Raw genomic sequence first — 26,358 nt, 5'->3', positions numbered from 1 at the left:
ACGTAAAATCTTCAAATTGCACATTTCAATATAATTTTATGAAGTTGTTGAATTTTTCAGTAAAGGTTTATGACTTAAGTGAACAAATTTGATAGATTTAGAATTCCATTGCATCCGATGTGTAAAATTTAGGGCAAGTAATACAATCTTCCCTTTTTTGAAAGTAGAACTACGAAGCGACCTTGTAAATTCAAAACAAACACCGAATCGCCTTCGAAAAGGAACAGAGGGACCTACGCTAAAATTCCGCATAAAGGGCATGATCCATTAAATGATTCGCCTTCGATGGTCGTCTACTCTATTTAATTATCACAGTATCTATGAAATAAATAATCAAAGTTTCTTGTCAAGAAGCATGGCAAACATAACTATAAAACCCATTGGTCAATTGCTTCTATGTATGAAAAGGCTAGTGCTCTCGCAGTCTTGTTATGTCAAAGTACAAAATGCCTCCAAAAACGGCCATGTTCTTACTCATTTTTCATTTCGTTGGCCTTCCTATTTTTGCCTCAGACCCCGACCCCGTTCAAGACTACTGCATACCAAACCCTAAATTCGGTACTGGCCGGACCGCCAGATTCTCAGTCCTCCCATGCAAGAACTCTTCCGAAGTCACCACGGACGACTTCGTCTTCTCGGGCCTGAAAAACTTCACACCCAACTTCTCTGAAACCGGACTTGCCGCCCTTTCCGTGGACCCCACCCTATTTCCAGGGCTTAACACACTAGGCATGTCGTTCGCGAAAGCCGAACTAAGAGTTGGCGGCATCAACCCGCCACATTTCCACCCTAGGGCCACCGAGATTGCGTATTTGGTGCGAGGGAGCATTTACTCGGGGTTCGTCGACTCAGCGAACCGGGTTTTTGCTAGGGTTATCGAGGCAGGCGAGGTGATGGTGTATCCAAGGGGCCTGGTGCACTTCCAAATGAATGTTGGTGACAAGCTGGCGACCATTTTTGGGAGCTTCAATAGCCAGAATGCCGGAATACAGAAAATTCCGGCAACCGTCTTTGGATCCGGCATAAACAGTGATCTTCTGGAGAAGGCATTCGGGTTGAGTCCCAGACAGATAGGGCAGATGAGAAGAAAGTTTGACCCCAAAACCACAAGGTAATTGATGTTGCCAGTAATGGACGATACAGTTGTATGATCTGTTTCGGGCTTCTTATTTACTTCTGATATACATATGTTATTGGATCGTTTACCATCGGTGTTTAAGACAAATATGTTCTCAAGGGAATTTCATTACTATTTATAGTTGGTTATGTTAATATATAGACATTTACAATACTCCATACGATCAATATTTCACTTTTTTTTTTTGGACAGACAATATTTCACTTTAGAAACCTCACTTGAGATATATAATTGCAGCTATTAGGGAAAATTACCCGATCAATCCTAAATCTATTGTACAGATGCCAATTCAATCCTAAACTTTTCAATTTTCTGTCATAAACATTTCAATTTTGCCAATTTAGTCCTAAACATTTTCGTGAAATTCCGATTTAATCTTTCTAGTCAATTTTCGCCCAAAATCGTTGACATGGCGGATGTAATCCTTCCGGTCAATCTTTGCTGGAAATAGCTAACGTAGCGGTCCAGTCATCGCTGGCTGTCTTACGTGATACATTGCCACGCCGGCCATTTCCGGCAAAAATTGGCCGGAAGGACAACGTTGGAATTTCGTGCTAAGGTTTAGAACTAAATTGGTAAAATTGAAAAGTCTAAGACTGAATTGATATACGTATAATAGGTTTATGACCAATTAGACAATTTCCCCGTTGTTACTATGAAGCATTTATTCTATTATCGTGTTAATTAGTCTAGATGGGCAGATTAGATGTAATCCTGTGAACACAGTTAATCACGGAAGTAGCCGGACCAAAGAAACACTTTGATCCAACCACATGCTAAGTTCGGTTAAATGTTTTAAATACAATAGCAATTCAGCATGCAGTGTCGAGATCTAACCACATTTGCAGTTGATATCATATGCTCTATAAAGACTCTCTTTGATGCCTTAGGCTCCATTATGAATTATTTGGAAAATATTTTCCTAAAAATAATTGCTTGTATCTCTTACAAAAATAAATAATCGAAAAAAATTTCACCATCCGCGAAAATGTTTGGATATAGATTGCCGTCAATAGTAAATATTTTTTTGTTAACTACTAATTTCAAGCTATACAAGCGATTATTTTAAAGAAAATATTTTTTAAAATTATTTATTTTTCGCAAAATAAATGGATTCTCAGATCAAGATCAGCTGTCGTTAAAATGAGCCCTTCAGACAATGAACAAGAGAGTTTGAGTTGCGACTGTGGCAAAGAGGAGGATGTTTGCGATGAGCGTGGTGTTACAATCTCCGAAATCTTTTTCCGAAAATCCATTCCGACGAGACACGATGGCAGGGCTGTAATTTCGGTCAGCAACGGGGGCTTTTTTGTATCTGTCTCACAGTCGGAGCAAGTTCGGCTTGCTCAGTCGGAGACTTCATCATTTTCCTCAAAATAGTAAAATAGTCACAAAAATTCCCCTTTCGAAAACTCTCGACCATGGAGTGACGACAACCTACTTTAAAAATTCACTTTGAATTTTTCTCTGAAACACTTGAATTTTTCACCAAGATACATGATTCAAATATAAACATTCTTTAAATTTTGAAATTTGAATAATATATTAAAATTTAGGTTAATATCACGAAAAACCTCAAACTAATACACATGTGACAAATTTAACCCGAACTAATTTTTTGACCACAAAAAATCTCAAACTGGTACACATGTGATCAATTTACCCCAAACTAATTTTTTAACCTCCAAAAAACCCAAACTGGTACACTTATGATAAATTTACTACTCGTTAAATTGAATTAATATCATGAAAATAAAAAATCGGTAAATCTGTGACAAATTGAGGGATAAAACCCCAAATGGTACACCCGTCAACTGTCATGTGTCATCCAACTCAACAATTTAATGGTAAAATTTCACAGAAACAATGGAGGATAAATTTGTCATAAATATATAAATTTTGGGTTTTTCGTGAGATTAACCTTTAAAATTTTGACGCTACTTCTATATTTTTTTTATTTTGTAATTCTTAAGTGAATAGGCCCAACTTAAGCTCCCTTGATAGACAGAAACCACTGCGATGGATGGCCAGGTAGTGTAAGACTTACTCCCAAGTAATTTGAGCCTCTTGGTCACAGGTTCGGAACTCTCCCATCACTCCTCGACTTTAAGAAGCCTTCTTTCGTTTGCCGCATAAATTACGTCGTGTCATGGCATATGATAACTCCCGTCCTACTCCCATGAACAACATTATGCGGCAGCACTGATAGGCTCGCTAAAAATTGAAGCGATCACGACTCAAATCGAATATTATGTAATATCGTCCGGTTCCGCCAAGAAAGAGCATGCTCTACGAGCCAAAATTGGTGGACATGCATGATGATTCTTAGCCAAAAGAAAAGGTTGATGATTCTTAGCCAAAAGAAAAGGTATCACGTGACCAAAAAACATGTGATGGCCCACTGACACAATGCCAATCATAACTTTCCTGAGCATGCTTAAGATGTGTAATTGCACATTGCTGCTAGTTTGGTTGCCTTTTGGTTGCACTAATGGCTATTACTTTACAGGCTTAACATTAGTCATGGCCACGGGCCGGTTTCGGCCCGGAACCGGCCCGGTCAAACCCGGGCCCGCGGTTCGGAACCGGCCCGTGGCCTACGGGCCCAGTTCCAGTTCCAGAAATTTTGGAACCGGCCCGGAACCGGCGATTCCGGGCCCGGTTCCAAAAAAAAATTTAAAAAATTTAAAAAAATAAATTAAAAAAAAAAAAACCTGCAGCAGGCCTGCAGCGTTGCCAGGGCAGCCTTTGCAGGCTACCTTGGCAACGGGCAAAAATAAAAAAATAAAAAAAGATAACCGTTGCAAATTGCAACGGTTATCTAGCTTTTTTTTTATCCTAAATTTTCTTCTCATTTTTTTCTTATAAATTCTCTCAAATTCTCTCAATACTCTCAATTCTCTCAAATTCTCTTAAATTCTCTCAATTTTCTCAATCCGCGCAATTCTCTCTTAATTCTTCCAATCAATCCGCTCAATTCTCTCAATTCACTCGAAAAATGGCAAGTGGAAGTCGAGTGCCAACTGGCAAAGGTAAGAATATCATGACGGAATCCCATCATTTTTTTTATCCTCGTGATTATGCAGACTTTCAAGATGATGAAATCAACATTTTTCCCGATGTGGAGCGCGTCCCGACGCAAGAAAGTCTTCATCCTCCTGCCGAAATATCTACAACAAAGGAGGCGGAGCGGGAACTTACATCTACATTTGGGATCACTTTACGAAAATGGAAAGGTTTTATATTGGTCAAAAAAGGTATGATATAATTTGTAAACATTGTGGGAAAATATATGAATATACAGATGGACAAGGATATGGAACATTCAAACGACATCTTAGGAGCAAACATCCAACCCAAGCGGGAATCGATATCAGCCAACAACAAATTTCCGAGTACGTCAATCCTAACACTTCCCCTTTATTTCGTTTTAATGAAAAAAGTTATAAGGAAGAATTAGGTAAATTTGTTTCCGTTGAGCATTTATCATTTAATTTTGGAGAAAGATTTGGTTTTAATCAATTTGTACAAAAAGCATGTGCTCCACAAGAAAAACGTGTTCCTAGAAATTCACTTAAACGAGTAATTAAAGATCTTTACAAAAATGGAAGAAAAGATTTACAAAACTTTTTTATGCAATTTAATGGATGCGTGCATATAGGTAGTGATATTTGGAGTGATCATTGGCAAATTCATTCTTACATGGGCATAACATGTTATTGGATAGATGACGATTGGGGTATTCAAAAAAGAGTTATTGCATTTAGAGTTTTCGATGGTAAGCATACGGCAAATAATATTTATAGAATAATTAGGCAAATTTTAGAAGAATATTATTTGCTTAACAAAATTTTTTCAATTGGTTTTGATAATGCCGCGGCAAATACCGCTTCAATTGCCGATTTAGAAAATATTTGTAAACCCGCTTTTGGCAGAAAATTTTTTCACGTTAGATGTGCTTGTCATGTTTTAAATTTATGTGTACAAGATGGTTTGAAAACTCTTGATATTTTTCTTGAACCAATAAAAACAGCAATTCAATTTTTATGGAAACATCCCCAAAAAATGAAAGAATGGGGTAGATTTGTAGAGAAAATGACAAAAAGCCAAAAAGATTTCCAAGAGATGTTCCAACTCGTTGGAATTCTACTTTCCACTTGCTTAGTGAATCTTATGAATATAAAGATTTATTATGTACATTCATTCTAATAATATACCTCAGATTAATTTATACCCATAAGAGTGGGGTATTTGCAAAAAAAATTTAGATATTTTAAAGGTTTTTAATGATGCAACTTATACTTTGTTCGGTGTTTATTATCCTACTACGCATTTATTTTTAGTAGAGTGTATTAATATTGTCGGAGTTTTTGAGGAATATGAAAATGATGTTGAATTACAACATACTATAGTAACAATGAAAATGAAGTGGTTACATTATTATAACGAAATTCCCATTATTTATTTAGTTGCTTGCGTTTTTTATCCGCGTTGCAAATTAGATGGTTTAAGTGATTATTTGCATATATATTATCAATGTTTACATTATAATACGGTAAATGTTACAATCATACTAAGTGAGGTTAAAAACGTAGTAATAGAATTATATAATGAATTTTATACTAAATATAATTTAGGTGATATTTGATCTTCTCAATCTACCGAGACACAAAGTGAGAGTACAGGTAAAATTAGTAGAGGGTACCAACTTTATTACATAGACAAAAAAAAACAAAATGGAGCAATAGGAAATATTTCTGAATTAGAGATTTATCTAACCGTTTCCTTTAAGTTTACTGAATCCGAAGGTAGTATAGGTTTTTTTAATTTTGGATTGGTGGAAGAGGCACGCAAGCCAAACCCAATCCTTTCTCTTATTGCAAAACAAATTTTTGCAACCCCTTGTTCCACAGTTGCGGTTGAACAAGCATTCAGTGCCGGAGGTAATATTTTGAACGAACATCGTTCAAGATTAGCTCCAGAATCAGTGGAGGCTCAAGCTTGTGTCGATGATTGGACGAAGGCTCAATACCGACAACAAGAGATAGATCGGAATAATGAATCCGAATTCTTTAACGATAGAGATACCACCGGTACCGCTACCGGAACGAGTAGCGACGACTGAGGGTAAAAGAACTGTTGGAGTTGGCAAATATTTTGGGGACCCTTGTTTCTCATACCGAACACGCCCACATGAGCTTAGGGAAACAGAAGTATAATCCGATGACATGTGATCCTTGCGCACGGAATGCGGGGGTTCGGATAGGCTTAGGTTTTGGGGTCATTTTAGGGCATATATATTGTGCTCCTTTTTTTTATAGATCATTGTAACGAATTGTAAGGCGCTTAATGATAATTTATTAAGTTCAAGCCCCCTCTTTCTCTCTTTTTGTCCCCAAATTTGATTACAATTTACATTTTGATTACAATTTATATTGAATAATTCATTATTTCATAATTCATTATTTTTTTATTTCATAATTTATTTTTTAAAATTTTAAATTATGAACCGGAACCGGCAGGAACCGGAACCGGAACCGGAACCGGCCCGGAATCGGAACCGGCCCGGAACCGGAACCGGACCGAAACCGGCCCGGAACCAACCGGTTCATACATGGCCACGAACCGGAACCCGCCGGTTTCGAACCGTGGCCATGACTACTTAACATGTCGATTACAATATTTGATTACAGTAATGAAAGAAAAATTACCAAAGCAGTCCTAAATATATCGCAATTATGCCAATTAAGTCCTAAACATTTTTTTTGGCCAATTTAGTCCTAAATCTTTTGCATTTGTACCAATTCAATCCATTCAGCCAATTTTAGCTGGCCAATATTGACATGACGCTAGCCGTCCACATGTGACCAATTTACCCCAAACTAATTTTTTGACCTTCAAAAACCCCAAACTGGTACACTTATGATAGATTTAATATCCGTTAAATTGAATTAATACCATGAAAAATCACAAATCGGTAAATCTGTGACAAATGGAGGGATAAAACTCGAAATGGTATACCCATCAACTGTCATGTGTCATCCAACTCAACAATTTAATGGTAAAATTTCACAAAAACAATGGAGGATAAATTTGTCATAAATATACAAATTTAGAATTTTTCGTGATATTAACCTTTAAAATTTTGACGCTACTTCTATATTTTTTTTTATTTTGTAATTCTTAAGTGAATAGGCCCAACTTAAGCTCCCTTGATAGACAGAAACCACTGCGATGGATGGCCAGGTAGTGTAGGACTTACTCCCAAGTAATTTGAGCCTCTTAGTCACAGGTTCGGAACTCTCCAATCACTCCTCGACTTTAAGAAGCCTTCTTTCGTTTGCCGCATAAATTACGTCGTGTCATGGCATATGATAACTCCCGTCCTACTCCCACGAACAACATGATGCGGCAGCACTGATAGGCTCGCTAAAAATTGAAGCGATCACGACTCAAATCGAATATTATGTAATATCGTCCGGTTCCGCCAAGAAAGAGCATGCTCTACGAGCCAGAATTGGTGGACATGCATGATGATTCTTAGCCAAAAGAAAAGGTATCATGTGACCAAAAAACATGTGATGGCCCACTGACACATTGCCAATCATAATTTTCCTGAGCATGCGCACCGCAGATAAGATGTTGTAATTACACATTGCTGCTAGTTTGGTTGCCTTTCGGTTGCACTAATGGCTATTACTTTACAGGCTTAACATGTAGATTACAATATTTAATTACAGTAATGAAGGAAAAATTACCAAAGCAGTCCTAAATATATCGCAATTATGCCAATTAAGTCCTAAATAATTTTTTTTGCCAATTCAGTCCTAAATTTTTTGTATTTGTACCAATTCAATTCATTCAGCCAATTTTGGCTGGCCAGTATTGACATGACGCCAGTTGTCCGATCGACCTTGACGTGATAAATTTTAAATATTTTTCAATTTTTTTATTTTTTTCCTTTCTCTTTCCTTTTTTTTTTTCCTTTCCTTCTTCTCCTGGCCAGTCGTTGGACCGGCCAGAGGCTAGGGTCGGCGAGATTGATCTCACCGTCGCAAGTGAGGGCAAGCCTCCCCATGGCTATGGGCAAGGTCGACCATGGCGAGGCCCACCCTCGCCGTCGCTAGGCGAGGGTGAGCCTCACCATGGCTGGGTGAGGTTGAGCTCACCCAGCGACGACAACGGTGAGCCTCACCAGTCCGGTGACCGACCAGGGGAAGAAGGAAAGGAAAAAGAAAAGCAAAAAATACTATAAAAAGTCGAAAAAAATATTTAAAAATTATCATGTCAGCGTTGGCCGGCGTCCACATCAGCACCGGCCAGTTAAAATTGGTCAAATGGACTGAATTGGCACAATTACAATAGGTTTAGGATTGTTTTGGTAATTTTCCCCAGTAATAACTATAACATAGACCACCATATAACAATTATTACATCTTGACTATAATAGCTATTTCCAAAATACTCGTCTTATTTTTTCTCACTCACTCTATCGGTGTTAGATTATTAGTGAGAATTAAAAGATTATTAATTATAACTCATTTTATTTATATAATTTATATAATGATAACATCATTTATACTTATCTTCACTTAATCACATATTTGTATCATCAAAAGTAAATAGTAAATATTAGATAAAGAATCGGCATAATAGTAATTATGTTATCGTGATGATACATAATTTATAATGTTAAAGATTATCCATAATATAATAATTAGCAGAATATTAGTTGCCCCTATTAGGTACGGTTGTCTACATGTTCATAACTTAATATTATATCATTCCAAATATAATGTTTATCATAGTAATTATATTAATCGATGCTCAAATTGTGATATATTTGTTATTTCTATTAATTATGTACCAAATAATATTCAGCTTCATATAATCATATATTATACTATTAAATTCAAATCATAGTGATAAGTTTTAATTAAACAATAAATAATAATATTAAATTGTAATATCTTGACAATATGTATAGGGTATAACACTCATCTTTGACTATTAACGTAATAATTCCTATAACATAATATCCATTTAAATATAATCACATCTTATGTACTTAATATTTAATAAAAACCAGAAATATATGATTAGAATATAGATAATATTTCATAAAATAGATTATATATCCATAAACTCATGAATCATGATTGACTATTTAAGTGACTATTAAAGCAATCATTATGATATTCCCTCTAATTCTGATTATAGCGATATTTTGTGAATTTTGATGTTATGCCCCCTTACTATATATGTCATTCATGAAACCAAACAGTATAATAGGTATTATGTTACTAAAATCAGATTAATGCAACCAAACAGGCTGTCAGTAACCCCAACAACAGGCTGTCAGTAACCCCAACATGGCAGCTAAAAAATGAATGACCGATGTCTATAGCATTAACGTTCAAGAAAGAGAGAACTGACTGTTCGTTCCTGCTAGCCTTCGAGGCCAATTCTGCATCTAATTTCGAAATCTTTTCTAAGTTAGAAATACAAAATACCAAAGTTCACCTCAGAAGCTGAGCAAGCAACAAGTTATCCTTACTTTCAGTTCATGGCCAACTTCAATCTTTGGCATTGAGGTTTATAAACTTCTACCGGGCATCGTAATGGCTACTGCTTATTACCTTAAAGTTCAAGTTCAACTGATAGAGGGGCCTCCCCAGGAAAGGGCGACCGGTACTCGAATTTCCCAATCAGACTAACTCGAGGATTAGGAATTGTACAAGGATCAATCAACAAGGAAATTCAAGGCAGGAAGAGTCAACTGGCCAAGGGGGAAAAGAATGTTAACAGGGACTATATGACCTTCTACGCTGGTAGATGAATCAAATCGACTCAACAAATTGGAAACCTCCCTCCTTTCCAATGTAAAAGAGCTATTCTTGTTTTCTTTTCAGAACATGCATTCAAAATAATGCCCCAAATGTGAAATCTCAAGAAAATTAGACCAATTAGCTCGAGTTTAACCCACCAACTCCAAAGATAAGAAGGGAAAGAAAGAAGAACGCAAACAACATACCGCTTACAACTCTGGTTCAAATCTTTCATTCAAGAACAATGAACAAAACTGAAGGTCTACAAGTCAAGCAAGCTATACGGCAGTTTCTCCGAGTAAAAGTACCTTTGTAATAACATCAGACATCCCATTAGCATAAGGGAATCCGTGTCCATATCCAGGTAGCTCGTGATATTGAATCCAGGGGAGTTGCTGGGAGATGAAGCGCTGCATCGTGACAGGCACCAACATATCATCACCCCCTTGCCACACATGGATAGTACCTTCATTGTTAGGGAACGGGTTTTCTAGATCCATGGGAGTAAATTCCCAGGTACCAAATGTGATCATCAAGTCACGGTGGAGGGACTCAAATTCCCCTTGTTGTCTTACCTCGGCCTAAAAATAAATCAATTGATGTATTTAGTATTCATGAGGATGTAATTAGACTATGCAATCAGGGGACCAATTGAAATTAAGGAGAAGAGGAGAGACAAATTACACAGATAGAAGTGATAACAGAAGATGATAAACTATGTCCACCAAATTCCAGGTGAAATGCAGAGATATGTTGCTTGTGAAACAACTTTTATATATTCCAGGGAATTCATCTGAAAACGAATCTGGCACACAACATTGTTATTTTCAACCTCCATCGGGCCAGGTGCTTTTTAGTAACTGGGATGAATTTTTTTCTTTTTTTCTTGATAAAGACAAAGGAGTTGGTAGATATTGGCTGACTCCAAGGACGAAGATTATTCTTCAGCATGACACAATGGGCATGACTCCCTACACTGTGCCACTTCTTAACAGACGCTATAACCTTCTTACTCCTTAAATCAAGCCATGTGACAGAAAAGCAATGCAGGAATTCAACAACACTAAATAAAGGAATTTAAACGGTGTCCAAAAAAATAACGCGAATCAGAGAAAGAATTTATGGAAAAATGTCAACAATACGAGTTTCATAAACTGAACTTGAAGTAATATAATCCATACATTGGTTAACAAAGGCCTGAAATAGATATTCCAACCAAGACCTCTAAAAGTGTAGTTGCTCATTGTTGACAGTCCTGCTTTCACTAGTGTTACAGGTCATCCTCTTCTCATTTTTCCAATGACATCCAAAAGAAAAAAAAAGAATATTTTATCTAGTAATAAGAAATCAGTAGTAATAATAAGTAGGCCATACATACCGAATTTTCTCTTATATGTTGGGCATAGATTTTTTTGTCTGAGGGAGAAAGAACATCAGTACTATGAGTTACGACGCTGAAAGCGGGGAACAATTTTTGGGTGTTCCACCAATAGGTAAGCCAGGGGGCGTGGTAAGCAACACGGAGTGCCCATTGATCCCTCTGGAGCTTTTGGTTAAATGCCTGAGAAGACAAATTTGCAGGTAAACCGTGCCACCAGTGATTGATAGCTGGAGCTAGTAGTGCTGCTCCTGCTAGCCTGTGGCATCAAATATATCACTTGTATGGGTAGACACAAGACAAACAATCACAGAATTTACTAACATGCAGACCCAAAATCTTGGTTCTCTTACACAGATATATGCTTGCACATTTTCATACATGACCAACACAAGGAGATTAGTAAGAAACTCTTCATGGTTACTACACATTAGATTTGATCCGAGACAAGAAGAATGGGCCAGCGAATATTCTCACACAGGGTACGTTGAATAACTCTCATCTATTTGATTCCGCATTCCTCACAATTACTAGCACGTTATGCATTCACTCAGATAAACTCATTGCAACAATTTTACCTATGAGGAATGTACTTGAGGCAGCCCCACACAATCTGGCCACCCATGGAATAGCCAATTACGTACAATTTTGAGCCAAGTCCCAGCTGATCAGCAAGTTCTTCTATGTCTAAAGCAATGCTTTTCCTCGTTCGTTTTGGATCAGGATCACTCTGTCCATAGCCAGGTCGATCAAAAGACACAATGTAGACCCCTAGATCATCGATGACTTTCTGGATGAGAACACCAATCACCATGAATTAATGAATAGTAGAATCTAAGATACTGCATTTCAGAATGTAGATACATTTTACATCAAACAAAGTCTTTGAGCACCTGAGATAAAGTATTTGCGACAACAGCATCATGCCTACAACTGTCAAAACCGTGCACATAAACAATTTTAAACTTTGCAACATCTTTTGGAGCACCATGCTCCTTATATGCCAAATGCCGGCCATCTCTAAGCTGTATTCTTGGTGCTGTAACAGGAGGCCCACCAAGAGAACCAGGTATTTTAGGTTGAGGAGGTTGGATGGCTTGATAAGCCCAGGCAAGGATTCCAATGAATGAAACCAGAAGTAGTTTCTGGAAGATCCCTGAAATGGTGCGTGCATATAATCACTACACACTATTAGCAACTATAGAGAGTGGATGGAACATGAGTTAAACAATCTGGAAAGACGCATGAATTCCATTAAGCAAATATATACTGACAGGTCTAATATAAGTTCCGTGAATGTTTTTCACGCATCATAAACATTCTCAGTAACCTATTAAAAGAGAGTATTACATGAAAAGTAAGAATGTCAATATCCTTAAGCTAACACAGAGTGGAGTTTTCACTTTCCCAATGTAATTGTTGTTTGGTCAAGAACATGTGAATTTGCATGCCGTGATATAAATGGACCCAATCATGTAAGTGTCACTATCACTTTGAACCCGGCTAATAAATCGGTCGAGTTCCATTCTCACACGAAATACATACAAATTGGCGGAGTGAAACCCGACGAAATAAAAAATACACTAGGTGTTTCACAGCACAGACATTGGCAGTCTCAAATAGTCAAGAGCTCAAATCAACCATTATTTACTTCAAATCAACAAGAAGTATATAAATCTCGCCATATTACTTAACGTATCGTCCCAGCAAAATTCACATCTCAGCCCCAAGATTTTCAACAAGCCCCAGTGGCAAACTGATCGCCGAAACACTAAATTTGGGAACGCTGTAGACCTTGCGATCTTTGTTCAATCAGCATTCCTTCCAGGTGTTCAAGTTCAAACCACCCCCCCTCCAAAATCACGGCCCGAAAAAGAAAACCTCCCCACATCAGACACGCACCCAATAGAAACAGAGCGACAAGGCATCGAAGTGAAGACCCCGAAATCGAAACGAGCTCAAATTATATCGACAGAGAAAGGGAGGGGAGACGCGACACCTGAAGGGAGACGGAAGGAGCTGGGCTTGGATTTCCGGGTGTGAGCTCGCGCCGCAGCTGCCGAGATCTTCCTGCCCGTCGCTCCCGCCATAGCTTTTTCTTTCGGGTTTGCTCGAAGAGAGAGAGAGAGAGAGAGGGAGTTTCAAGAAACTCTGCTTACTGCGTCTCAAGAGCTAAAAGATTCGAGTTTTGAGATCTGGGAAAGGAAGCGAACACGGGCAAGAAGACGAGGGTGTTGGCTGGCGAACGATCCAAGAGCTTTCTGAAATCGAAGTTAGTCAAAGGATTCCATTTCTGACAGCAAACTGGCTTAAACACTTCCCAGATTAGATAGATTCCGTCGAAGTCAAACCGGAGTAAAACAGGTTAATGAGGTCGGATTTTACCATAGACAAATTGGGAATTCTTGACTGATCCATCTTTTTTTTCTAATCGATATAACTAATTTTCCAAATGGTTGATTTTTCGTGGAATAGACGAGCCTTTGTATTTGGAGAAAAGCACTCGAAATTAGGAGTGTGCAAAACGGACCACCCGAACTGGGAACCGCCCAGATCCAATCCAACTGGCCGGTTGGGTCCGGTTCCTAGGAGTGTCGGTCCGATTCCCGGTTCCTAGAAGTGGAATCAGTGTCCGGGCAATCCGGTTCCCGATTTCAAGGGAGAACTGAACCGATCAGACCGGACCAACTACATATACTTTTTTTATTTTTTCAAAAAAATTAGTAAAATGCGAACTGAACTCATACACAACACTTTTCCCTTATCGTTACACTACAATGACTCTTCACACATCGTCCATTCTGTCAATATATTGAGATTTGTCACTCTCTTTCGTTATGGTGGAAAAAAACAAAAAAGTAACCGATTCCATTGGACCAAACCAGAAACCGATCACCAATGCTCGAAATGCGATTGAGTATGAGAAGAAAAACACACAACCTTTTATGAGCGAGACATCTTAACACGATCTTTCAAATGTCTCTAAAAATTATGACATTTTGCTTCCGAAACACATTTGACGTGACTTTTCAAATGTCTTTCACAGGAACACAAATTTTTTGTCATTTGGTAATTTTGAGGCCCATTAACACTCATGGAGCAATTAAAAAAACACTCATGGAGCCCAAAAAAAGAGAAAATACCACAAAAAATCTCAAATTATGTTCATTAGGACACATTTACTCTGACCATTTTTTTGTGTCACTTAAAATCTCAAACTTTTATATACGTGATATATTTATCCTAACTTACGTTTTCGTTAAGAAGCACCGTTAAAAATCTTACATGGTGGCTGACATGAACGACAAAATGTAAACAATGCTGAATGTGGCGTCCACGTGGATTAGTAAAACAAAAACAACGTCGTTTTTCTTTGGTACTACAAAACGGTGTCGTGCTCTTCATCTATATTGCTCTTTGTCTCTCCTTTTGGGGGTTAGGGTTCTTCGCGGAGCTCAGTTGATCTCCATATCCTTCTCGATTGCTCTATTGAAACGACAACGAAATCTCTATTGCTCCGAAGGGAGGAGCTCGATTCGTGGTTGATCATCTCTTGCAAATAAATGAATTTAATAAAAATCAACAAAATAAATGCTATCAAATGAATAAAAGAACTCATCATTACAAAAAAATTACGGTATAACTTTAGAGGGTTATATTGCGTGATTGTGCATATTTCATCAACAAATATGACTAGAAAATTGGTGGCACTTATTGTGACATTCCGAATTTCGACCCATTTTTTTGGAATTTATAAAACGTGTATTTCGTCGGTGCGCTTATAGTTAAATCTCGCCCAAAACTGATCACTCTCGGGTTATTTTTAAATTTGAGATTTCGCTAAAATCACACTCGATCGAATTTGGCCATTATTTAGATCCCGAACTTTGGTGTCGAATTTCCCGGAGTTTCGTGACGAATTTAATTGGACGGTGTCGATATTATTGCGGCCAGCGTCGATATTGCCCGGAATTGGTGAAAAGTGAAATTTGGTCCGGGTGCGGATTTTGACTAGTAGACCTCAATCTTAGTGTATTTAGTGTTTTTGGCCCTTTTTCCTAATTTATAAATTAGGGTTTTCGTGGACCGTCGGATCGACTTCAAGTTTGAACGTGGGTCGTTGGATCGCACTCGATGGGGTTGACTTTCCCTCTCTCTCTCTCTCTCTCCCCCGGTCACATCCCCCCCTGCGCACGTCCCCTCCCCCATCTCCCAATGCAGACTCTCTCTCTCCTCCTTTTCTTCTTCTTTCTTCTTCTTTCTTTCTTCTTCTTCTTTCTTCTTCCCCTTTGCCGCTGCTCCTGCTCCTTTCCGCTCGACCGCCGCTCACCCAGCCGCTACTCGCCGGCCGTCCGCCTTACGCCGCCGCACGCCTAGCCGCCAGGGCCGCCGTCCGTCCAGCCGTTTACCCCTAGATCGATCGCCCTTCTCCTTCCTTCCCTCCCGCCGAGCAGCAAGCTCGCGCGCGTCACGCCGCGGCCCGGCCGCGACCTAAGATCGCAGCCGGCCAGCCACTCTGTCTCACCCGGCCACCCGCGACGCCACCATGCCAAACCCGACCGCCGCCAACTCTGCCATTACCAACGCGACCCTTCTCTTTTTTCCCTTCCCCTGTTTTGGCTCACCCCAGCTCCGCCTCGCCAACCGGTCGCCGCCATTGCTACTGGCCACCGCCGCTCTCACCGGCTTGCCGCCACCACCCCAGCTCCCCCCGAGCCGCCGTCGCCCCTGCTGCTCCGGCGACGATGAGGCTGCCCCTGTTCTGGCCGAGTCCTCCGCCGCCCTAGCTCGCCGGCTGCAGGCTCGGCTAGCTCGCAGCCCATCGTCGCCCATCGCTGTCGCACGCTTGCCGGTCGTGGCCGAGCTTGTCGCCCTCGCACGTGCCGGCCGAACCGCCCCCGGTCGTGGCCGAGCAGTCCAGCTGCTGCCCTTGCCCGTGCCAAGTGCCGAGCCCATCGCTCGCACGCCTGGCCGCAGTCCCGGCCGTGGCCGAGCTCGCCCATCGTGCCCAGCCGCTCGCCCGCACGCACGCCTGGTCGCCCACCTGGCCGTGGCTGAGAGTCCCGGGCCGTGGCCGAGGGCTGTGCCGAGCCGTGGCTAGCCACCTTGCCCGTTACGCCCGTGCCGCGCTGAGCCCGCCACTGTTCCAATAGGCCATTTTGGTCCCTTGCCGGCTTTCCTTGGGCCAAAACCTAGGTAAGTGACTCCCTAAACCCTACTTAGTACTTTGGGTATTATTAGACTTGTTTAGGGGGTGATTAGTGTTGGTTTAGTGACTAAGTTAGGTGGGGATTAGTTAATTAAATGTGTTTGGTTTATGGATTATTGTGGTGGTAATTTTGTTGCTAAATTAGTGATCGATCAAGATGGGTTCAATGACTGAGTTGTCGTGGCGTTTGTGGGTGAAATTGGTGTTTGAATGTGGCCGACTTGAAGGTCGGGTTGGTGGGCTAATGTAGTGAGCATGACTTGAATTTGAATAGTATGACGTGTTAGATTGGTATTGGCGAATTGTGTTGTGGCGTATGTGCAAGAGAAACGTCTTGAGGCGTGGTTACGCAGGACTGAGCCCTAATTGATCGAAGGGCTGCTAACCTGAGGCATGGTTACGCGGGTGTGGCTAGAAAAGCAAGAAATGACTTGAGGCGTGATTACGCGGGTCGAGAGAAATGTCCTGATGCGTGGTTATGCGGGACTGAGCCCGGATTGATCGGGGGGCTGTCAACTTGAGGCGTGGTTACGCGGGTCGAGAGAAATGTCCTGAGGCGTGGTTACGCGGGACTAAGCCCGGATTGATCAGGGGGCTGTCAACTTGAGGTGTGGTTACGCGGGTCGAGAGAAATGTCCTGAGGCGTGGTTACGCGGGACTAAGCCCGGATTGATCGGAGGGCTGGACCTGAGGCGTGTTGACGCGGGTCGTGGATAGTTGGTTGGACACACATGCGAAATGTGTTTGGCTGAATAGGGTGAATGTACGTGGTTATGGTGCTCGAGTGTTTATGTTATGTCCTTGAGCTATTATTGCATTATTGTGATTTGACTAATGCGCAAAGTTGGCGGGTGATTTGAGGCAAGGTAAGTGTGTATGAGAATTTTTATTATGTCGATTGCTAGATTGCATGCTGGGACTCGTCTGGGTACGCAATGGCCTAGGTGGGGTTTATGTTGTCTGCTTATTGAGATTTATTTTCATTGCTGTAGTGTAAACCATTTCAGATCCCCGACCCCGACCTTGATCATGCCACCACCTCGGCATTTTGGGGTCCCTATGCATACGGTGCATGAGGAGACCGAGTATCCAGTAGGTCCAAATCAGACTTACATTAGACACCTCACTATAGTCTGGGTAGATGTGGGCTTAGAGGACTTGCAGTGTCACACTTACCTGGCCTGGTTTTATCGTGACGGGTTGGAGCTAGTTGGCCCAATCCGGGGTTTTGAGGGACAGCAGCACGGTAACGAGGATCCCATGGATTGGGAGTCCGGGGACGTGTATGCTCCTGATGGTGAGATTCTAGACGTCGAAGATTCCCCGGAGAACCCTGGTCCCGAACCCGAGCCCGTACCAGAACCTGTAGCGTCTGCGGATCTCAATCTCGAAGAGGAATTTGAGGATTCCGAACCTGAAGAAGAGCCCGAGCCTGTGCCTAAGCCCATGGAGTCCGAGCCCGAGGAGGAGCTGGGTGACGAGGAAGAGCCGATCGAGATCAACTCTGATACGGAGTCGGAGTCTTCAAGGTCTAATTCAGATTGGGCACTATAGGAGTGTTTGGTGCTAGGTTTAGAACTTTTTGGTAGAGCCCTTTTTGTGCAGCTAGCTAGCTTACCCTACTACCTGTCCCTTTTTTATGATACTGGTGGATGTTAATCCTAGGAGCCTATTGTCTGATTGTTGGGCCGAATATTGTAAGTGACTGTTTTCCATTGTTATGAAATTATTGTTTTGTGATATTGCTATCCCTTCGTCATTGTCTATTGTCTGGGTTGTTATATTTTGCTTCCGCTTGCGTATTTATTTGGGTACTTCGTTTGGGTCGGCAACGCGTCTTGGGACGTCACGTTTGATACGACCGCCGTAGGGGTGTCGCGAGCCCGTTGAGGTTCGGGGTGTGACATCCCTGTTGATTTGGTATCAGAGCAAGGTCAGCTCGATCCAAGTTGGTCGAAGCTTGAAGTGATAAGGAGCGATGACTTTGAGGTAGCCAGTTAGGGAGACTCACGTGCCATGCGTACCCCAGACTGTGTGATTGTGGTTGCTGAGTGATCTTATGCAATAATGTGTGAAGTGCATGTGCGTTAGGACTTGAGGTAAGTGCACAAACCATGTTGGCTGCAATTGAGTGTTGTATGTTATTGGCTACCTGCTTGGTGAATTGTTGTTGTGATTCACTGCCTAGGGCTTTAGACTGGTATAGTTGGCCTAGGTCTTTAATTCCTGAGTGGAATTATAGCAGGTAGGCGAGTGTGAGATCCTGTGAGAATGAGCAGTCGAGGAAGAGATCGAGGTCGAGGTCGAGGTCGCGTGGCCCTACAAGCTAGAGTTGTGGAGGATCCCTAGGTGGATGGAATTCTGAGGGCACTACAAGAAGTTGGGATTTTAATGGGTAGACAGACCGAAGAGCGGAATGCTACTGTCGCTGCTGCCGCTGTAGTCGCCGCTAATGGGGCCAATGGAAACAATGGGAACAATGGGAATGGTGGGCATCCCGCTTAGGGCCAAGTAAATGTAAATAGGCCGATGTCTAAGCTGGTTGAACAGTTTTTGAAGCTGAAGCCTCCGAGGTTCGATGGTAGAGGTGATACTGAGGCTGCACCTCGATGGGTGGAAGAGCTAGAAAAAGCTTTCGAAGTGCTGGGATGCACTGACGAGGAAAAAGTAACCCTGGCAATATACCAGCTTCAAGGAAATGCGAGCGACTGGTGGAGAGCCACAAGAGGCCAAGTGTTCCTTGCTGGTACTGCTCCGACTTGGACAGTTTTACTGAGACTTTTAATGGCAAGTATTTCTCGGAAAGTGCCCGAGAGCAGAAGTTGGCAGAATTCATGAGACTTCGCCAGGGTCAGATGTCGGTAGACCAATATGAGGCTGAGTTCGCAAGGCTGTCCAAGTTTGCCCCAAGAATGGTAGAGGACCCAGTGGACAAAGCCAGGAGGTTCCGAGATGGACTGAAGCCGGACCTCCGCAGTCAGATGATCTCACTGAACTTGAGGGGCTATCATGAGATTTATGATCGGGCTCAGGCAATTGAGCGTGATTTGATGGATCGGGCTGCCACCTCTGGATCGCGGTAGGCCCCGGCTTGGGACAACTGTCGTTTTGGGAAGAGACCTGTGACGGGAAATAATCGTTTTGTTCCCCCCGTTCAGATAAATATCGGGAAGCCGAATCGCTTTCAGAACGCCCCGTGTAGGTTATGTGGAGGGAGACATGGGAATGGACCTTGCCCAAATAGGGGCGGAGTGTGTTTTAGACGTGGCGGAAGGGGCCATCAGATGAAGGACTGCCCCAACAATAGGCAGGCTAGGTCGCCTGCACTACTGCCACCGCCACTCCGGAATGGAAATCAGTTCGGAGCTATCCGGCCAATCAGAACAAGCCACCGGCCCAAGGACGAGTATATACAATGGCAAGGAGGGAATCTGAGGATGCGCCTAGCGTGGTCATAGGTACGGTCTCTCTCTGTGATCATGCTGCATATGCTTTATTTGATCCGGGGGCATCGCATTCGTTTATATCTGAGCAGTTCGTTAAATTGTCTGGAATTGAGTCGAAACCGCTTGAAGTTATGTTGTGTGTGATTACTCCGTTGAATGATAAAGTGTTGATTGCGTTTGGATGCCCTGATTGTAAGATAGTGATTGGTGATAGGGAAGAAAGGATAGATTTGACGGTTTTAGCTATGTATGACTTTGATGTGATTGTTGGTATGGACTGGTTAGTTAAACAGAAAGCTGTAATGGACTGTAGTAACAGGGTGATCCAATTTAATCCGATTGGACATCTTAGATTCGATTTTGTGAGAAACCGAGAAGGAACCTCGATCCCTTGGATCTTGTCACTTGAGATGACTAACCTGTTAGACGAAGGGTGCCAAGGATTTCTGGCGACTGTAGTTGATTCGACGGCTGGAGAGCCGAGGCTAGAAGACATAGTCGTGGTGCGCAATTTCCCCGATGTCTTTCCTCAGGAATTGCCGGGATTGCCACCTGATAGAGAAGTAGAGTTTGTGGTTGAGTTGGCCCCTGATACGAAACCGATCTCGAAAGCGCCCTATAGGATGTCGTTGTCAGAATTGAAGGAATTGAAAGTTCAGATGCAAGAGTTACTGGATAAGGGCTTTATTCGCCCGAGTGTGTCTCCATGGGGAGCGCCAATGTTATTCGTGAGAAATAAGGATGGGTCTTTGAGGTTGTGCATTGACTACAGACAGTTAAATCAGGTGACCATTAAGAATAAGTACCCACTACCAAGGATAGACGATCTGTTTGATCAGTTGCAAGGAGCATCAATATTTTCTAAGATCGACTTGAGGACGGGTTATCACCAACTGAGGATTAAGAAGGAGGACATGCCGAAGATGGCATTCAAGACGAGATATGGGCACTACGAGTTTACGGTGATGCCATTTGGATCGACTAACGCCCCTGCAGCCTTCATGGATTTGATGAATCGAGTGTTCAAGGAATTCCTGGATCAGTTTGTAATCGTGTTCATAGACAATATTGTCGTGACCTACCTCTCGAGGGCCAAACTTGATAAAGCGGGTTTAGAGGTAAGTGTTCATGAAACGGTCCATATGGCACATTATAAAAGATAGCTTTACCGAAACATCGACCTTTTAGTCATCCATACGGTCCGCATGGCACATCATAAAAGACGGCTTACCAAAGCGTCAATCTTTTAGTCATCCATACGGTCCGTTTGGCACATCATAAGAGACGACTTATCGAAGCATCGATCTTTTGGTCATCCATATGGTCCATTGATCATGAACGTGGATTTTCCCTAAATCCATACCTCGCGTGACAGCGGATTGATTTTATCTTTTTTAGGAGTCGCCACTAGCCTAGGTCGGGGGTCGGCTAGAATACCCAACCGAAACGCGGGAGTTTCGTTTCGGCTTCTACGAAACCAGAGATCATGAGTTCGGAGACTAGCTTACGTTAACATTTCTATTAACGCCCTTTCGGTACCGCTAAACTTATCATGGTTGTTATCTAAGTTGTCATGCATTTATTTTTTACCAATTTCATGTTAAAGTCTTAGTCCACTAAGTGATCACGCATCTTGTTTTTGTATTTTCTTTTAAGATTATAAACTAATCCTATCTTAGTCTAGAAAAAGAAAGAAACAATCAATTGTATTGAAAGATATTTCGTAAAGTAAACACTCAAAGTATTGAAAAGACGAGCTAATTCTAAGTGCGAGAAAGTAAAACCCGAAACTCGTCGGGTGTTTATTACAACACAAATTGAAAACCCAAGACATGATCGGGGATGAATGAATTGAATACAAATTGAAACCGGATCGGACATCGGTTTATCGCCACCGTCAAGTGAATACAAATTGAGACCGTATTAGACATCGGTCTATTGCCTTGGTCTTTTACAATTTTGGATTTTCCCCCCATGGACCGCCTCTCGGGTGTCGGCGTTTACATTCACAACATACATTCACGACAAACAATATACAAAGGAATAACCAAAGAAAAGCAATGGTGCAAACAATTCACTAATCAAGCACTGGCCTCGGGATCGGCCTTTGTTTTTCATGCATTTCGATTCACCACCCACCTAATCATATAACATTATTTGATTAATGGTTAACGATAATGGGCTACCATTTGCATTCACAAAACGGCAACTCATATCAATTAACCCCTAAAGTCAGGTTCTAAATGACCATAATGGGCTACCCGCCGAACATGCACCGGGCCTAACATCCATCTAACAAACACATGCATAGCAATGAGTAAAACATGCATTCAAGCCCATGGGCCTTATTTCTCAACCAATCAAGCAATGGGAAGTGGGCATCATAATAAGACCACTTATTCAATTATTATCTAATTCGGATCACTTCTGTTCAGATGTGATTAACTAACCTAATGATGTCCAAATGAAGTGATTCAGGTGTCATTAGAAAGCTTATATCACGAGAATCAAAAGTTAAGAAGACTATTTTTTCTAAATCCCTACCGATTTTCACGAAACAGACAATTTTACTCTCGGTGACAGACTGGACCCGGTTCTGTTAGGGATTCAAAATAATGGCGGGAAAAATAACAAACCTTATCAAAACCGTGTGAAAATTTTTAGACAGCTAGGAATCTCTGCGTGTTACAACTTTCATATTTTGAGTTTTTGCTAAAAAGGTCCTCCAAATTTTTATAAAATTCGGTTTTCACAAAGGACTCAACTGCAAATCGAATTTTAACCCGAGAAGGCCTTATATGAGGTTTTTAGCAAATCAACCCCCTAAAAATTGTTATTAGGCCCTCAAATTTCCAGTCTATATAATGAGACCCCAAGGAACAATTTTATAATTTTGATTTTTTGTAAAGGAGGACTCTAACTTTATCAAATTCGGAGAAACATCTTTTGGATTCCAAAGGAATGAAAATCAGATCTGAACACAGATACTGATTAGATAATAAAAATTCCTTTTGAAAATCCAAATGAATTCAGCTATTAATGAAATTAGTATCACTGGAAATATCTCGATCTCAGTGTGAACTTTTGTGAAGAAAATTGTTTCATATTTTGAACACATGAATTTATAAAAATCGAAGAACACATGAAGGTCAGTCAGAAACTAGTCTGTCACCAGATCTATGCATATATGGCGTTGCAGATCGTACAATCCTAACATAGTCGAAATTTTATGAAAATTTTATGATGAATAGATTAAGATATACTCTATGACTTTCATCAAGGAATTTTCTTCAAACAACAATCTTAGAAAATCATAAAAATCATAGAACAGCACAACGTCAATTAGGAAATCATCAGAACAGACTTGAACATCACATTCCAGATTCTGATCCTAACTTCCGAAAGAGTTTTGACATAGAAAACTAAGTCTGATTGAGGCATGCAATATATCAAATCGAAGCTTGAGACGTGTTTTACGACTCTCTAGTTCATCACTTCGCAAGATTTCGACATTAACGAGCTGAAATCAGCATCTCAAATATGCAGGTTTCTCTGTACACGAATTTACAGAATAACATCCAAGTGTACTTACCTTGTTTAATGATGCTTCGATGCGCAATCGAGCGATCCGGTCTCCGTATTCAGATCAAGAGCAGCACGGAGAAGTCTCGGAAAGCTCGACAAACCTATGAGAATCGAGTGCACAAGCTATAGTGAGAACCGACTGGATTTCGCGCTAATGAACTAATAACGAAAAATCAAGTAGAAAGAAGCGATCCGGTGGCTGTTCAGCGGGAAGCTGGCCACCACAGCCACGTGAAGACACCAAGGAAGGCTGCTGGAGGTTCGGGATCGCCGGAGGGACTACCGGCTAGCTGATTTAGCCACTTGAACCGGCTGATTCAATCACCGGCGACTATGCCGGTGATGTTGCCGTGGAGGAGATCACGCCGGACAGAGCAGTTCCGGCCACCAGCAAGGACAGCTGGTCTTGCGACCAGCCTTGTGCCGCCGTGGAGGACGGCGGTGAGGCGGTGGCTCGCCGGAAAACGGCCGGCGGGAGGTGGAAAGGCTAGCGGCCGAGAGAGAGAGAGAGAGCAAGAGGGAGAGAGATACGTGGGCTAGAGAGAGAGGGAAGAGAGGAGAGAGAATTCATATCTGAAAACGTGAGTCCTCCCAATTTTGGAGGGAAAAAAAACTATATACTCCCATCAACTTTGAATCCTAGCCCTTAGATTGATCCAATGGCCTAAAGTGCATCCTTAATGATTAAGAATATTCTTTAAGGGCTAAGGATTTGTGACATGGCATTATGGATTTACATGATCAATTCTAAATGAATGGCCATGATTAATTTGCTTACCCCCTAAGTAATTTGATTAATCCTTAATGAAGGGCATTTTAGTAATTTCACTTAGGGGTATTTTCGTAATTTTTATTTAAGGGCATTTTTGTCATTTTGGGCTCAAAGGGACGTGATCAGTGGTTGGTCGGAATAGATCGCCAGCCGCCGGATTTTTGATTGGAAAATGGCTGGTCCGATCGGACCAGTTCAATTCGGGTCAAACCGGGTTGAACCGGTTTGACCGATTTGACCCGAGTTTAATCGGGTTGAACCGGTTCAATCCTTGGCTCAATTTGTTCCAATTTTGTACAATTTGATTCCTATCATGATTAAATGATCCAATTAATATTGAATTTGATTAAATTGGATCGAACCAATTTAAAACTTATGCATAAATTAATCCAATTTAATTTGTTTAGCTCAATTGTTCTTTAATTTGAGTAATTGCATGGCCAAGCTAGACTAACAAATTTAATTGAAGTTCAATTAATCAAATTGAGTCTCAATTCATCAAATTGGATGTTAGTATAGAGTGGGTCAAGTTGAATTGCACAAATTGAATCAATTACTCTTAGATTTCTCAATTATTGGATCACTAAATTGATCAAATTGGCTCAAATTCATGTGAATATTTCAAAATTGATTTTGAATTTGGATTTAATATAAGAAATTAGGCTCATTCGTGTCTCAATTGCGCAAATCATGAAGAATCGATCCAAATCACTGATTAGGGCCAAAATTGGGGGTTTTTGCTTTTGGCTTGGAATTACAAAATTTGTTCCAAAATTGAATATAATATGACCTCTAGATCAAATGTCGTGAAGAAAACTAACCCAAAAAAATGACTAGAAATGAAGTAATTTCATTTTTGGCCGATTTGAACCAAATTCCGCAAATTGGGAAAAAGTTGATTCTAAACCGATTTTTGTAGAATTTCAAATGCCAAAGTCAAATTGAATGTAAAATAAGATGATTTTTGGATTTTTGTATTTTTCAATTTTTTTGGTCAAAGGTTTGACCAAAAGTCAAACCCTAGTTGACTTTTTACTAGGAGTTTGATTTTATGATCAAATCTTTGAATTTTTCTAAAATTTCCACTTCTAAAGTAAAATTTAACTTGAAAGGAATCTTTTTATGCGAAAAGCCCCAATTTGACTCGGGGTTGACTTTTGGTCAAAAGGTTGACCAAAAAGTCAACGCGAAAGTCAACCGTTTGACTTTTCGGGTTTTTGCATGAAATGAATAGAAAATTGTTTATAGAAACTAGGCCAATAAACAGAATTAAAAAACGACACTTTTTGTTCAAGAAACGGGTTCCGTCGCGATCGGAAATCATAATCTTGAATTTTCTACTTTTAATTACGCGTTGGCTAAAAATTAGGTGTCAACAGCTGCCCGTCTTTGAGCGGGAGTTCGAAGAGGTTTCGCTCAAAGACCAATTGGCACCTGCAAATTTTTAGTCGACTCCACTTGGGATATGAAAGAAAATAGAGACAAAGACATTTGATCAGAGTCTTACCTGAAGCATTTACCATTGACGTCATGTGTTTTTCTCTCTCTCTCATAGGGTGGAATGAAGGAAGAAAATAAAATGAAAGGATTTTGTAGGAAATCCATGGTTTAAGAATAACCAAGAACCTAAAGAGCAAGGTTTAAGGATGACCTAGAACCTAAGGACAAGGTTTAAGGATGACCTAGAACCTAAGGACAAGATTTAAGGATGACCTAGAACCTAAGGACAAGGTTTAAAAACCAAAGGGACGGTATGAAAACCGAAAGCGATGCATGGTTTAGGATAACCAAAAATCAAAACTGAAGGGTATGGTTTAGGCTGACCCAAAAACAAAAAATGAGGGATATGGTTTAGGCTGACCAAAAACCGAAAGTGAGGGATATGGTTTAGGCTGACCAAAAATCGAAAATGGGAGGTATGGTTTAGGCTGACCAAAAATCGAAATTGGGGGGTATGGTTTAGGCTGACCAAAAACAGAAAATGGGGAGTATGGTTTAGGCT

At 41.0% G+C, this 26,358-nt stretch overlaps 2 protein-coding genes across 2 annotated transcripts; one reads left to right on the top strand and one right to left on the bottom strand.

The window, feature by feature from the left end:
* The first annotated feature begins 361 nt into the window (after positions 1–361).
* Positions 362–1,291, top strand: LOC115663738 (germin-like protein subfamily 3 member 2). Its single transcript, XM_030585721.2, has one exon. The coding sequence runs from the start codon at positions 432–434 to the stop codon at positions 1,113–1,115; it is 684 nt and encodes a 227-aa protein (XP_030441581.2). The 5' UTR covers positions 362–431; the 3' UTR covers positions 1,116–1,291.
* An 8,878-nt stretch (positions 1,292–10,169) lies between these two features.
* On the bottom strand, positions 10,170–13,651 carry LOC115663739 (uncharacterized). Its single transcript, XM_030585722.2, has 5 exons — positions 13,344–13,651; positions 12,238–12,500; positions 11,923–12,134; positions 11,345–11,603; positions 10,170–10,547 (listed from the first exon to the last, which is right to left on the bottom strand). Exons 1-5 carry the CDS (start codon positions 13,432–13,434, stop codon positions 10,245–10,247), a joined length of 1,128 nt encoding a protein of 375 aa, XP_030441582.2. The 5' UTR covers positions 13,435–13,651; the 3' UTR covers positions 10,170–10,244.
* Positions 13,652–26,358: the final 12,707 nt, after the last annotated feature.

This window comes from Syzygium oleosum, unplaced genomic scaffold (genome assembly GCF_021117445.2).
Source record: "Syzygium oleosum isolate NSW1041296 unplaced genomic scaffold, Sole_v2.1 Sole_v2.10, whole genome shotgun sequence".
NCBI classification, from domain to species: Eukaryota; Viridiplantae; Streptophyta; class Magnoliopsida; order Myrtales; family Myrtaceae; genus Syzygium; species Syzygium oleosum.
Note: the sequence above shows the minus strand (reverse complement) of the source record. Positions and strands in the feature narration are given on the sequence as shown.